Source organism: Haplochromis burtoni, unplaced genomic scaffold, assembly GCF_018398535.1.
Source record: "Haplochromis burtoni strain Fernald_Lab_line unplaced genomic scaffold, NCSU_Asbu1 Contig_410, whole genome shotgun sequence".
In the NCBI taxonomy this organism is placed as follows: domain Eukaryota; kingdom Metazoa; phylum Chordata; class Actinopteri; order Cichliformes; family Cichlidae; genus Haplochromis; species Haplochromis burtoni.
The window spans coordinates 484,550-498,417 of record NW_024582771.1 but is presented as its reverse complement, the minus strand read 5'-3'; the positions used below and the strand labels follow the sequence as shown (position 1 = coordinate 498,417).

At 40.3% G+C, this 13,868-nt stretch overlaps 1 protein-coding gene across 1 annotated transcript in view; it reads right to left on the bottom strand.

Moving 5' to 3' along the window:
• LOC102296967 (solute carrier organic anion transporter family member 5A1) overlaps positions 1–13,868 on the bottom strand; it is a 45,354-nt gene that overhangs the window by 19,415 nt on the left and 12,071 nt on the right. The window contains exons 2-4 of the mRNA XM_014340885.2: positions 4,715–4,847; positions 2,477–2,697; positions 720–884 (exon numbers count right to left, since the gene is read on the bottom strand). Of these exons, the coding sequence (XP_014196371.1) occupies positions 720–884; positions 2,477–2,697; positions 4,715–4,847 (519 nt within the window). The remainder of the gene's footprint in view (positions 1–719; positions 885–2,476; positions 2,698–4,714; positions 4,848–13,868) is intronic.

Genomic DNA, 13,868 nt, shown 5'->3' with positions numbered 1-13,868 from the left:
CATTTCAGCTGCTTTATTTATCAGCCACAACAACGGGATGGCTTTAAACAGGACTGTACACTTCTATATGGATCGCCTGATACAAGGCAGCATTCGCCTCAGGTTGGATTTTCAAATTAAAGGGACAGTTCACACCAAAAACAAACCCATGCGTTAACACATTGAAATGCTATTTATCCATCTAGATTGTTGTTGTTCAGATCAAATACAGAAAATCAGCACAACAAGCATTCAAACTCTGTGTTTAAGCTAAAGTATTAGCCTGTATGCCCGTTTAAGTGTGCATGTGCATCGGCGTGTGACTGTGAGTGTATGTAGGACATTAATGTGCTTGTATCTTTGTGTGTTTCTTAATGTTTTGTGTGTGATGCACTCAGTGCTCCAGCTCAGCGTCCCAGGTGCCCCCTTCATTTGAAGAACAGCAGTTTCTTTATTATTAATGTGCTGGCTTGCAGTGCTAGGGTAACAGCCTCTCTGGCTCTGCTCTCCGATAAAACCAGCGCTGCAGTTGCACAAATTAAAGCCCTGGATGTCGTATGAATATTCTGGTCTGTCTGCATGCTGTCTGCTGGAAAAATCACAGGAGGCTTCATTTAATATGAGAAATGAATTCCAAGTTTAAGAACCAGATTTATTGAGCCCAGTTTTCAGTCTTTGCAGGATTTCAGAGGTGAGATGGTGAGGCGAAATGCTCTTTAAAATGCGTACATTTAACTCACCAGTGTAGATGCTAGCATTGGAGGCAGGGATCCCAAACTGAGACTCGATGAATTTAGGGATGAAAGTGATGAAAGCAGTTACGATGGCGCTCTCTGCCGTGTAGGACAGGCTGACAAACAAGAAGGTCACATTGCTGAGGATCCTCACTGCGGCTTTAGGCAGGTCTGGAAGAGGGTGAAGAAAAAAAACATGAACACAAAGTAAAGCTTTTGTTTTTTTTTCTGTCAGCGTCACAACAGTGAAAATAAACCCTTTTGATTTTTGCAAATCCGTTTGTGATTCAGTCTGAACTACAGATGGCTGAGACAGACTGACGAGTTCACTTTAGTTCAACTGTCCTCATAATCTGCACGCTGTCAAAATTTGTACACATTTGCACACACGCTGTTCACTGCACACAGGTTTAGAGTAGCTTTTCTACTCTCAGGAGTACAGAAAATATGACAAGAAACAAACAGAGCTGTACTATCACAGAATAAATAAAACCACTCAACTGGGAAAAAAGTGGCTGTAAATAAATGTGAAATATTTCACACGGGGGTAAGAGAACCATTTAGCCCTTCAAGGGCTGCCTGTAAAAATCCTCACAATCATGAACAACAGCTAAAATTGAAGCCTTCAATACTACTTCCTTGATTTGGCACTTCAAATCAAAACTTTAACCACCCCCTTGGCTAAATGTTCCTAAATCAGTGCTGTGAAGAGGGGCAATGAAACCAACTCCATTTGTGCTTCTTTTTCCAAACTTTGCAGCACTCAGAAGAAAAAAAAAGCTTGCAGTAACACGTAACACGTTCTCTTGACTTTGCTGTCAAAGCTTTTCAGGAGGAGCTGCCTGAGCAACACCGAAGTCTGCTTAAATCATCAAAGATGCTACCGGGATGTAGCAAAAAGTATATTTTTATTTAGTTGCAATCCTGAAGAGATTAAAGCTCCAGCAACAAATGTAGTATGTGGTCATTTCATTGTTTCGGCTTGTGGCTTTCAGAGGGGTCAACACGAAACAAAAACAGGACTTTTGTGGACAACGATCAGCTCTAAACCATCTGTTGTTGCCTCACTTGTTGCTGTGTGTGCTGAGATATATAACTGATGGTTTTATATCTTTCTACTCTGTACCCATCCTATTTTAAAATCCTATTGTAGAAGTTATTCTCTATACTAAACGTGTAGCTATTGCTTTAACCCGGGCGTCTCGAAACTGAAGCTCTTTAGCCCATTCTCAGTGGAACCGCGTGGCTTTGAAAGAAAACTAGATGATCGTGATTAAGGAAATTATTTCATCCTTTATTGTTTTGGATACTGTTGTGTACTGGGGAAAAAGTTGTAATATTTTGCGTGTCATTGCCTCCATGTATCATCCGGTTACTTATTCTCTTAATTTTGCTGACTAGCTACAGATTCCAAGGTTATTTATACTCAATAAGCTGTATCACCTTCATTATAATGCTGAAATATGTTTTGTGGCCCCAAACTGATTTTTAGGGTAACATATTTCTCAGAAACGGCTCTTAATAGTAGAAATCTTCCTGCTTTATTCTCTTCTCTGGTAGCTGCAGTTACACGATAAGCCTCTACTCTGTTATTCAATTAGAGGAGGCTGACTTGGGTTCTGCATTCATTAGACTTGAAAGACCATCTGAGCTCGTCTTTTAAGGTCAATAAATTGAACTAAAGAGTTATATTTAAACAGCCCACACCGTCATAGTTCTGGGAAACACTCCTCTAATAGTTGACATCATCGATTTTCCAGTACCTTTGATGTCCTTGCCAAAGCCCATGGACGAAGTGACCGTCTGGGTCTTGTTGTTGTTGCTCTTCTCCTTGAGGACGTCGTCGTCACTGGACAGATCGTCCAGACTCAGCTTTTTCCTCCTCTTCTTCTTCTTGTGTCGGGGCGGCAGTTTCTTGGGGAAGGTGAACATGGGGAAGATGACCAGCAGCATGGCTATGGCGCACAGCAGGAACCCGCTCCACCTACACAGCCCAGAGATTATTGAAGTAAAATATTAAAAACACATGTTTTTATTCAATTCTGAGTCAGTTTTTACTCCTTTTGCTACCAAAGACTCAACCTCAGACTTGGTATCATCTCATGTGCCTCATTAATATGCACATAAACTGGTACACCATCATCTTCCTGCTATCATCACCTATAATTCATGTAGAAAGCTCGTGGCTGTTAGCTTGTGAGTCACTGATTATGCTGTCAGTCAGAGGAAGGCATCAGTGAGAGCTCTAAATAGATGACTAACCACATCTCACACACAACAACAGATTTTCAGACGGATGATATGTGCGAAAACGTGACCTAAGGACCAAACACGTCTTGGTTTGGAAGGATTCAAACCCGGAGTTTGTTTTCAGATGCGACCGTGTTGGGAGAGGTTTCCTTCTCTTCTCACACATTTAACACAGAGACGAACAGGGACAAAGTGTATTCTACCCCTCCAGACTTTAACAGAGTCCTATTATTTGGTGTTGAGTGAAGTACACTCTGTCTGTTATTACTGCCCCAGTCTATCGTACAGAGCCGCCCAAGTGTGTCCGTCCTGCGACTCATTTAATCACAGATGCGCTCACAGCTACGTTGGTCTCGTTGCATCTCTGCACCCACAGTACGGGGAAGCCGAGAGAACAAGATATTCCCGCAGCACAGCGTGTACCAGGAAGAATGCGACACTGTTAAGAGTCACATACAGCAAATAAATGATCGACTCTGTAATTGGTGGACATAAGTATTAAATTGTAGCATTTCTGTTTCTTTTTTCCTTTTTAACTTAGTTGCATTTTTTCCAAGATCTTTTTAGAAGTGTAACAAGTGAAAGGGTGATAGCAGGTTAATAAGATACATTCATCCAATTGTTGTAGTTTTTATACATAAAAAAGAAAATCATGGTGTTCTGCACAGCAGGAGGTCAGTTTAAGCCAGCTGTAATTCACTAGTAAAAGACCTGAGTTGCTGCTAAGCAGCTAGCCCCAGCTAGTTTAGTTTTGCAATGACCTTTGTCAGATGTACTCCAAGGATCTGCACTATAGCTGCCAGCAGTAGTGCTCAATCTGGTGTGGAAGTGAACTGTAACCAGAACCTGCAGCGGGTGGTTCATGAGCTCTTACGTCATGTTCAGAGGCTGCAGAGCAGGAATGCAGTTGAGAGACCCATTGGAGAAGCAGCTGATTATAATGCACCATTATTTTTTTTTCATTAGAGTGCAAATAAAAAAATCTGCAGAACAGAAAACTATAAACAGAATGAATCATTCATTAATGAAAGCGTGTGAGCCTCTTTTCCTGACATACATTTACACAGAACTCCACCATCATCACCTCAAATAGAACCAAAACTTGTAAATACTGGATCTTTCAAAGTTTTGAGACTTGGAGAGTTAAATCTCTTTAGACTCGTTTCTGATACATGTACCAGAGAGTAAATAATCTGTATTTACTCTCTGGTTTCCATTTTTAGTCGGCGAAGCATTCACCAGCATAATTTGGCTATATTTGGAGAAAAGGAGGAAAGTATTGGTCAAAATGGAACCTCAAAACAATTTAACTTTTTATTAAATTTTTGAAAAATGCATCTAGATCCATAATCCTGCTCGTCTCCGAGGCAGAGCCATTGAATATCACCAAAGGGTTAACTTAGAATCCACCCCAGGTACCAACTAAAGTGTGTTTCTAGCACTTTCACCAAGAAAGAAACTACTGAACTGTACTGTGTTAATGAACTGAAACTTAGGTAATACAGTTTATTTACCACTAACACTCTGAGAAACTGGGGATAAAAACTCGAAGGATACTCTTCAGTGCCCCGTTTGTGAGCTTCAGCACTAAACCCAGTGAACCACACTGAAGACACAAATGGTTAACTTACTGTGTTGGTAATAGTAGTGATACTGACAGAGTGTATTTGCTTTAATGGAAATTTATATAAAAACCCACCAACTTCAACATACACACATATTTTACATTTCGATGGGCAGACTCTTCTCACCAGTTTCCAATGAAGCGGGGATCACTCTGGTCAATGTTGACAACAGTCTTGGGGTCCACGTAAAAGCCGATGAGGACTCCACCCAGCAGGTAGCCAGCTGCTGGGCCCAGCGCTCCCATCACGTACATGATGGCTGAAAAGAGGAGAGAGAAGCAGAGAGCTCGAACTTTAAATGTGTGCAAGTTTTGGCCGAACATCAAAACTACTTTTAGAGTTGAACAACATCCAGCAGACACAAAGCAGCCTCGTCATCTCACTGGAGTCAGTTCAGATAAATCAACTCCAACATCCATGCATCTTTTCTGCTTTGATTTGGTCTCAATCTCTTTTGAAGGCCATCAAAAGCTCCCAGCTTCGACTGTGTGCTGTCTGGTGCTTTGGAAGTTTTTTAATGTGACCAAAACTGAGCTAAAACATGAACTGTGCATGTGTTTGAGAAAATCTGGTTGGATATTTTGTAGTTCCTCTCTCTCACATGTAGCACAAAGCAGGAAGAAGTCATTTAACACAAATTTGCACTATTTTTGTATGTATTAAGTGAGAAAACTGAAGGAGGCAGCACACGACACGACATTAGCTACAACCAGGATCCCAAGACTGATGGGATGGTGGCAGGTTAGGAAACGGCTAAAATCGATTCTTTGTCAGACACTTCCCTTTTCCAGCAGTGCCACTAGACTAGTTTTACTGCAGCACATGTCCCAGAGTTCATCTGCTGCCCCTCAATAAATCCTAAACTTTTTTCAAGTACCTATAATTGACAGAGGAATGATTTAATACTGTGAGTACTATGAATGGATTTCATTTTGTAATGAATGCTGAAAAAGCAACCATCCATCCATAGATTGTATAAAAAGGTGGACATACCACTACATACGCTTTTTTTTAATCTATAAAGAAGGGCCTAAAAATACCATTTAAATGTTTTTTTGTGAAGTTGTCAATTATGTGTGACTAGAACACTGGTTCATCCCTTGTGATAGGAGCCATTTTTATGCTGCAATGACTCATAGGTCAGTGTTAAGGGGCTTAACAAACAAAAAACATTTCACTGAAAATGGACAGGTACGAGGGCTGAACTGAAAAAGAGTGAGCTTTGCATTAGTGGCCACTGCTCTGTCATCATGGCTGAAAGTAAAAACCCGAGGTTGAACTTAAAGCTAATAAATGCTGAACAATAGTGAGGTAGATTATCACAGCTCAGAACGCTGACTACTCCATTAGCATTGAGAACAACCGGTACAATTACAGCAGACTGCATTTTGTTTAGCTTCTGTGTCAAAGTTACACCATTACACTGAACTCAATGACATTTGTCAAACTGCAGGCCTTATGCAACACTAGAACTAATCTAGCCATTTACAAAAGGTCGTGTGTGTGTGTCATGTGTGCAGATCATATGACTGTGCAATCAGGGGGCTGCCGAGGCTGCGAATAAGATTTCTCCAATTAGAGGGAATTAAAATCTTTAATTCCTTGGCTGGAGTTGAAAGCACTTAAGAACTCAAAGCTGGGCCAGGCACTGGAGGAACCTGAAAGTTATCTGAACCAAAGCTGTCCTGGGAGTCCTGGGAAATACTGGGAGCACTGGGTTTCCGTCAGTGATGGCTTAAACTGTTAACTTCACTTTAATTTTTTTTTTTTATTCTATTTTTTTTATTGTTTACTGTTGTTAAGTGAACACGACATATATTTTCTGATCTGTCTTTTACATTTTTGCTAGTATTCAGCAGCAAATGATACAAACTTTGACCAACAAGTATGAGCGCTTAACGTTTACTTGCTTATACTTTGTTATCCGTCCTTTTTTTGTGGATACTGGTTTCATAGAATAATTGAGATGTTTTTGGAACATGTCTGGAAAGCCAAGTGAAAAGGCACTGTTCATGTTTAACTTCAAAACACTAATTTAGTCCTGTGATGATTATTTCAGTTATATTAGTGCTTGTGAACGCGTAACATGGTTTCCACTGTGTTTGTGGCCTAGAAGTGACTCAGTCAATCTAAATACAAACAGTACGCTGCACGGGGCACATGAATGACACTAAAACTGAGATGTTTGTCTCTTAGCACAGTTGTAAATGTTGTGTTCCTGTTCTTTTAACCTTCTTTCAAAGAATCAAAGATGTCCATAATGACACTTTTTGATTTTTTTTTTATTAAGCTGCCAAACTAACACTTAACAGGATGCACTTAACTTTCACTTATGTAGCATGCTTTTACTTCAATGTACTATATGAAGGTTTAAAAGCCTTATTATAAATAGTGCAAATCAAACAACTTGCCACTCTTACAGTGATGTTACGTTTTTGATCATATGCTGAAGTGTGTAGTTGTCGATACTTGTTAATTAATAAATAAATAATTTGATCTTCCTAAATACAGAACACTTCTGCAGTAGCTCTTCACAGGACTGACCAAGTTTAACTTGAAATCGTGAATTTTGTAGCGTTGTTGTGGTTGATTCTTGCAAATATGTGTTGTTTTTTCCCCAGTGTTTGCATAGGTAATTACAACCCACTGTTACTGAGACCCTTAGAGTAATTGCTGAGTAAGGATAGGCTCCAGCACCCCTAATGGCACTAAGATGGATAAGCAATTAAGAGGATGACTCGATAGATGACCGGTGTGCATAACTTTTTCAGTGTTTTTTCCCCTCTCACGCTGCACTGCTGCTCTCTGTCACTGAAGCATTGCTGCTCAGTCACACAACAAACAGGACACAGAGAGAGCTGTTCCTCAGCTGAGTTACAAAGCAGTAGGTCACTACCCAGAGATTTAGTTCTTCTTTTTTGCTAGATCTTTTTGGGAAAAACAAAACTCAATTCAATGGGTTGGAAAAACAGTTAAAAATGTCTTGATAAACCGCCAAGACTAGCTAAAGTGTAATGACTATAGCTGTGCCATATCTTATCGTATGTGATAAACCTGTGAATATTTGTATGTGACATGTGTTATATTGTGATATCATTGCTATAGTAACACCATGTGTTTGCGTTTCATGGCCTCGGCATGTCTGACAGCAAGAGCCAAGAGAGAAGAGCAAATGGGTGGAAATGACTGATGTGTTACATGGAAGAAAAGCAGGACTTATACAGCACACCAGCAAGAAAATATAAGTAAACTTTTAATATGACCATATTGCTCGGTTCTTGATGAGTTACAAAGTTATGTTACTTTGCTTATTATAAAAGAAACATGTTAAGCTGTTATTTTATACGTCTCCTTAAAATTTCCAGGGAAAACACCACCTGTACTTCCATTTGAATCGCGCTGTGTTACAATGCTGCTGCTGGCACCCTGTTTCAGTAAACTCGCAATTTAATTTCGGTAGTGTGTCATCACTGACAGCAGCTCGTTGAAAAATGCCCCTCATTACTGAAACTTGTTCAGTATTTTTTTCTATATCGTCATAAATATTAGTATCGCAAATTTTCTTGAACTATAATGACAACATTTGGATATGGTATTAATTATTATTTTTAAAAACACTTTATTCAACAGAAACATTTTCAATAATAAAAACTGACTGTTGATAATCCAGATTTATGTGTAATTTTTTAAAGTCTCATTCCCATAGCCAATAATTCACATGATGTATCTGATCTTCTCAGAGGCTTTCAGCTCACCCGTTATAAATACAGCAGTATGCTGCTCATCTATACTATGTTGATTTTCTGACAAGGTTAATAGTTACTTCAAATAAAAATAACAGTATAATAATTCCCTCAGCTAAAACTGATCAATATGTACCTGCCTGCCTGATTTCTCAAAAAACCCCAAACACTCAACAAAATGAAAAGATTCAGCACACATTCCTCATTTAGGGAGCGTTTCCCAATCAAATCAACACATTCCAGAAATGCCGGCAGCAACGTGAGCACTGCAGTTACTCATCTGCAGAGCATCTTGACAGAGCATCTTGACAGACAGAGTCTGTCTCTCCACGCCATCCTTCCACTCGATTATTACATCATCTGACTAAGAGAGCCAGACTCTGGGATGATAAAACAGAGTGATGGGATTGAGGGCTCAGGCCTTCCGAAGGGAGCCGCGGATAATCCCTTACAAAGCAAAAGAAGAGGGAAAACCCTCGGCTGGCAGGTTGCCGTGTTACACAACATGATGCAGTAACGTGACTGTCTTCAGAGGGATAAGAGACGAGCACGCCGCCGGTCATAGGTCAGGCAAACGGGCCCAGCTGAGATATGAGGAGCAAGAAAGAAAGTGAGAAAAATAAAATAAAAAAACTGAAAAGAAGATGATGAATCATACAAAGAAAGACAGACTGTGACAGCGCAGATGTGAGACCTTCATTAAAAATTTATGATAAAGTAGTCAGGGACCAGAAGGATGATGGCTTTTCTTCGCTGCTCTTTATTTCCAACGTAGACTGGAAGTCAAATCTTAATACATAACCATTAAGCAACAAAAACTTTTCTAAAAGCCTCTCAATCATGTGTTCTAGTGATATTAAGAATTTTGCTAGATTAACCACTTTTATAAACAAAAGAAACGCTTTGAAGAGAAGATTAAGATGCCTCTGAAAGCCCATAGGAAAATTCATTCTCTCCATTTAAGCCATCCGAAATATTAGGAGAAGTATGCAGCAAATACAGCTAACTCCAGCTATAAACCAGTGCAATGAAAGGAGAATTAATGTTTCAGTGATGGAAGAAACCAGAGCACCTAGAGGAGTGCGCAGAAGAGCCCTGCCCTGGTATGAACCCAGGACACTGCACCTCACGGAGGTGGAGCATAAGTGAAAGGAATTATGTCTGTGCTTGTTTGTCCGTCAGCAGTATTACAATTTTTTTAAAATAAGGTGGAGCACAGGAAAAAAGCCATTAAAAATATGGAGCTGGAAATTAGCATTATAGGTCCACCTTAAATTTTGGTGTGGATCTGGATTGCGGTCTTTAAAATTGCAAGATAAGTCTAGAATCTTGGCGAAGGTCTCTGTGAGTCCTTCCAGTTAATTAAGCAACAGCAATGTGCTTTATTTGTTAAAAGTGGTTTATAAGCAGGTTGCAAATGCTCAAAGGAGCCAGTGTGCACTTTTTTCAGTGGTTAAAGAAATAGGTCAAAAACAAAAAATCCAACAGATGAATGTGTAAGCCACACAAACCATGCTTTCTGTCACATTTACTTCAACTATGTACCCTGCACACATATGGTTTGTCATAAAGAGGCTTTCATGAAGAGAAAAGGAAAAAGAAAGATGAAATAAAACCAGACAGGAGACAGGATGCAAAGAGAGAGGAAGCAGAAGGAGAGCAGAGTGCACACCAACCTGCTGCTGTCGAGGCAGCAGTGTTTGTGCTTATGGAGGGAAACCATCTTTGGCCTCAGCGTTCCAACGATCAATGTTAAGGTAGAATAAACCCTGGGAATGAAAATCATCCTAAATCTAAAGTCTGCATAACACCTTTATGATCTATAACCTCAGACCGGTTAACACTGTGCAGTCCCATTAACACCACCCTGTTATAGATATATGTTATGTTTTTGCAGTGGGGGTGATGGACTTGTTTAATGGTTGTGTCTTTGTTTTATCATTCAGATACTTCGGGGTTTCATCTCTGCATAGATCCTTCTGTATGCTTGCCTTTTCTTTTATGTTGTTACATAAATTGCATCAACCTTGCAGTTAAAAATCTCAGATATTTACATAAGTGCTCATGTTAATTAAATAACTGTACATTACCCCTTTTAAATAAAATAAACATAAAACACTATGCATAAGTCATCCTAAGAAATACCCACAAACATCAGTGACATAGCAGCTTATCCGCCTCCTGATCCGTCGTAGTTCACAGGTCAATGCCGGTAAAGCAAGACATGTGAGCTTGAGCAGAGTTTGGGTTAAGACCCAAGAAGTGATCATTGTGTGCAAGTTTTATTAAAATCTGACCAAGTAGTAGTGATAAAAATGCTCATAAAATAACAAATATAACCTTAACCATGACCACAACTTGTAGACCCACGAGGTGATTGTTATTTTGCTTTCCAAAACTACAGGAGTGTGGATTATTGTGAAATATGGACTGACAAACGGACACTTCGCCTCACTTGGTCACAGTATAAATTCACTGAATCTTTGGCCAGATGAGTTACAAACACTAATATGTCGAACATGCATGCCTCATTTTACATGTCCAAATGCCAGGTGACAATTTGGGCAGTCTCAGTATAACTCATGGACCTCAGCTGAGGCTGAAACTTCTCTCCACACCATGCTTGAATTGAGTGACTGGATCCAAAAGGCTATTTGGATGAAGTGGTTTGTAAAGTAGACGACTCGCAGTTTTTTCTTAATTCCACAATTCAATTCAATTTTATTTAAACAGCGAAAAATCACAACAGCAGTTGCCTCAAGGTGCTTTATATTGTAAGGTTGACCCGACAATAACGCAACAGAGAAATCCCCATATGACCTCTGGCGCTTTGGCGACAGTGGGAAGGAAAAACTCCCTTTTGACAGGAAGTAACCTCCAGCAGAACAGGCTGTGGGAGCCATCTGCTTCAACAGCTTGGGGTGAGGGGAGGAAGACAGAACAAACAGACAAATGTCGGTCCAACCACGGCTACGAAAAAAGCTGGACTGGGTATCCGTGACAACAGACTGATTTGTAATGCCATGCGTTGGCAGCAGTTCAGCAGTAAAAGCTAGCACATTATATGGAGGAGGCTAAAAGCAAAGAGTGACCAATTTGGAAGTACTTCACAGTTACTGCTACAGCTTTTCTTTTATGGTTGCAAAATTTAATTTTAACCTAACAGCAAAATGCGGTCAAGAAAGTCAAAAGACTGAAAGCTTTGATATGACGACACTTTTATTTCTCTACTGCGCACTTGTTTACGTTCATTCTTGTTATGCTCGGACACAGAGGTGTTACAGCAAGCAGAAGCTAGGATGTTTGTTCACTGCAACTTAATTTCACTTCACATTATGTGCTACTGTAATCTAGACTGATACAGGATGGGCCACATACAGCCAACTTTGATCTGAAGTAGGCCGGACCAGTGAAACTACACGATAAATGTGTAAAATTACAGAAAATGTTGTGACAGTTCATTGCACAGACTGACCTGTAATTAAAACATATTCCTTTTTTAAAATTTATTGTGGACTCGCTAATAGCTGAAAAACAGGAACTTTCCTGTGATTTGATTGGTGTTAGTTAATTATGTCGGCGTAGTATGAAGGAAAATCCAATGGGCTTGATTCGAGGCTTCGCCACGGCCGACTTCGGCACCCAGGCCTTATGTTTGACACCCCTGCAGTAGGCTGGGACGAGACAAGTGCAAATAAATTACATGAAAATTTTTGGTAGCACTTTAAAATAATGTCACACTATTAAGCATTAGCAAGGTATTAGCAAGTGCTTAATTAATAATTTATATAGCATTATTTCTCCTTAGTAGGTCATTTATACATAAATTATAATGACAGTGAATATGATTATGAATTCAACTAGCAGTGATAAGCTGTACATTGTGTATCGGTAACAGATGAATAAACATATGTGTATATTTACAAATGACGAGGATTAGGGAGGAGTAATGTGTATAAATGTTGAATTAAGCACTTGCTAATACTTAATAGTGGATGAATTTGTTATAATTTACTTTAAAAGTCACACAATCAATGTTTAAGTCAATCCTGATGTTTCCTTACACATCAAACAATGCCTCTCAGCTTATTCATTTAACCCTGGCTTCAGATCGGTACCTTGCACCAGCAGATACCCAAAGCCAACATAAATCTATCCTATCAAAAAGAGTTGCATGGGTGCATTCCTAGAAAAAGAGGCAGAAAGTTCAGTTTTGTCCAATATCACAATAAACAATCCTTCAAAAGTCCCAGTATCCACATCTGGATAAGATCCAGATTCTGGGTTTGTCTAAGCCCCACCTCTGGCAAAAATTTTCCACAAACCTCTGTAACTCTTAGAGTAACACTGCTAATGAACAGGCAGACCAACCAAACCAGTCTCTCTCACACACACAGAGGCCTCGTCCGCCTCATCAGCTTCAGCTGTACACCATGTAGTCTGAGATGTCTCTGAGACATAAATATAATACCCTGATCCTTGACAGTGTGCCGGACTTACATAGAGAGCCTCAATATGCTGCTTGTTACACAACAGGTAGAAGCAGCCAAGCAGTCTGATCTGGTTGGATCTGGTTTGAGACACAATCTGAACTGCACTGTGAGTCATGTTTCAGTGGCGCCAGCATCAGCTGTTGCAGTGAGCAGGTAGCTAATTATCCATCTTTCCTTCCTGCTCAAGCACATCCTTCACCTGGCTAGCATCATGTCACTCACTCGTGTGTTGATAACTGCAGATTACTCTGTAACAATACCCTAATGTGCTGTAATACTGCTGCAGCCAAAGAGTTGCATCAACATCACGCATAATGAGCACAGAGAGCGCTCTCAGGTGTTACAGCATCAAGTACAGAGTCTGCATATGTAGTTCGGCTCCCTGCTACACTGATTACACTAGTCTGGACCTGCTGGGGCAGCAACACACACTCACAGCAGGGCCGTGAAAGAGATTTATGGCAGCTGTACATTAGAGAAAAAGCTCAGAGCTTGCAAAATGCTCATAATAAATGTAATTTTGAAATTAATGTTTAAAAAAAACATCATGAGATTCAGAAAGACACAGAGCTCAGTCAGCAGGCACAAGCTTGTGAGCCTTCAGTCTACTCAGATAAATCAGAGGCATAAATCGGGACTGGAGTTGCCAAGTTTCATTTGATGTTTGCCTGTTGATGGTATGATTTAATCATGGTGTACAACAGTGCAGCTGCACACGACAGGATTAGTAAAAGCTGGGTGAGGAGGCAAGCGGCGTAGCGGTACGCTAGACAGGCTGGCGGACGGACAGCGCTGAGGCCAAGACGAGGAGGAGGAGGGAGCGCGATGAAATGTTATGGTATGATAGCGTTGTCATAGTAACCTGCTGACACAGCAAGGTCTGGTTACAACTTCCCGGCGGGACGTAAGCGCTAACGTCAGACTCCCTGCCTCCATGAAATCTGTGAGGAGGCTTCCTGCGCGTTTCACCTCAGCACGTGTTCTGATCCTCATGTTCGTCAGCGTTTCACTCGCTCCTCACTGACCTGGCCATCACACTGCACT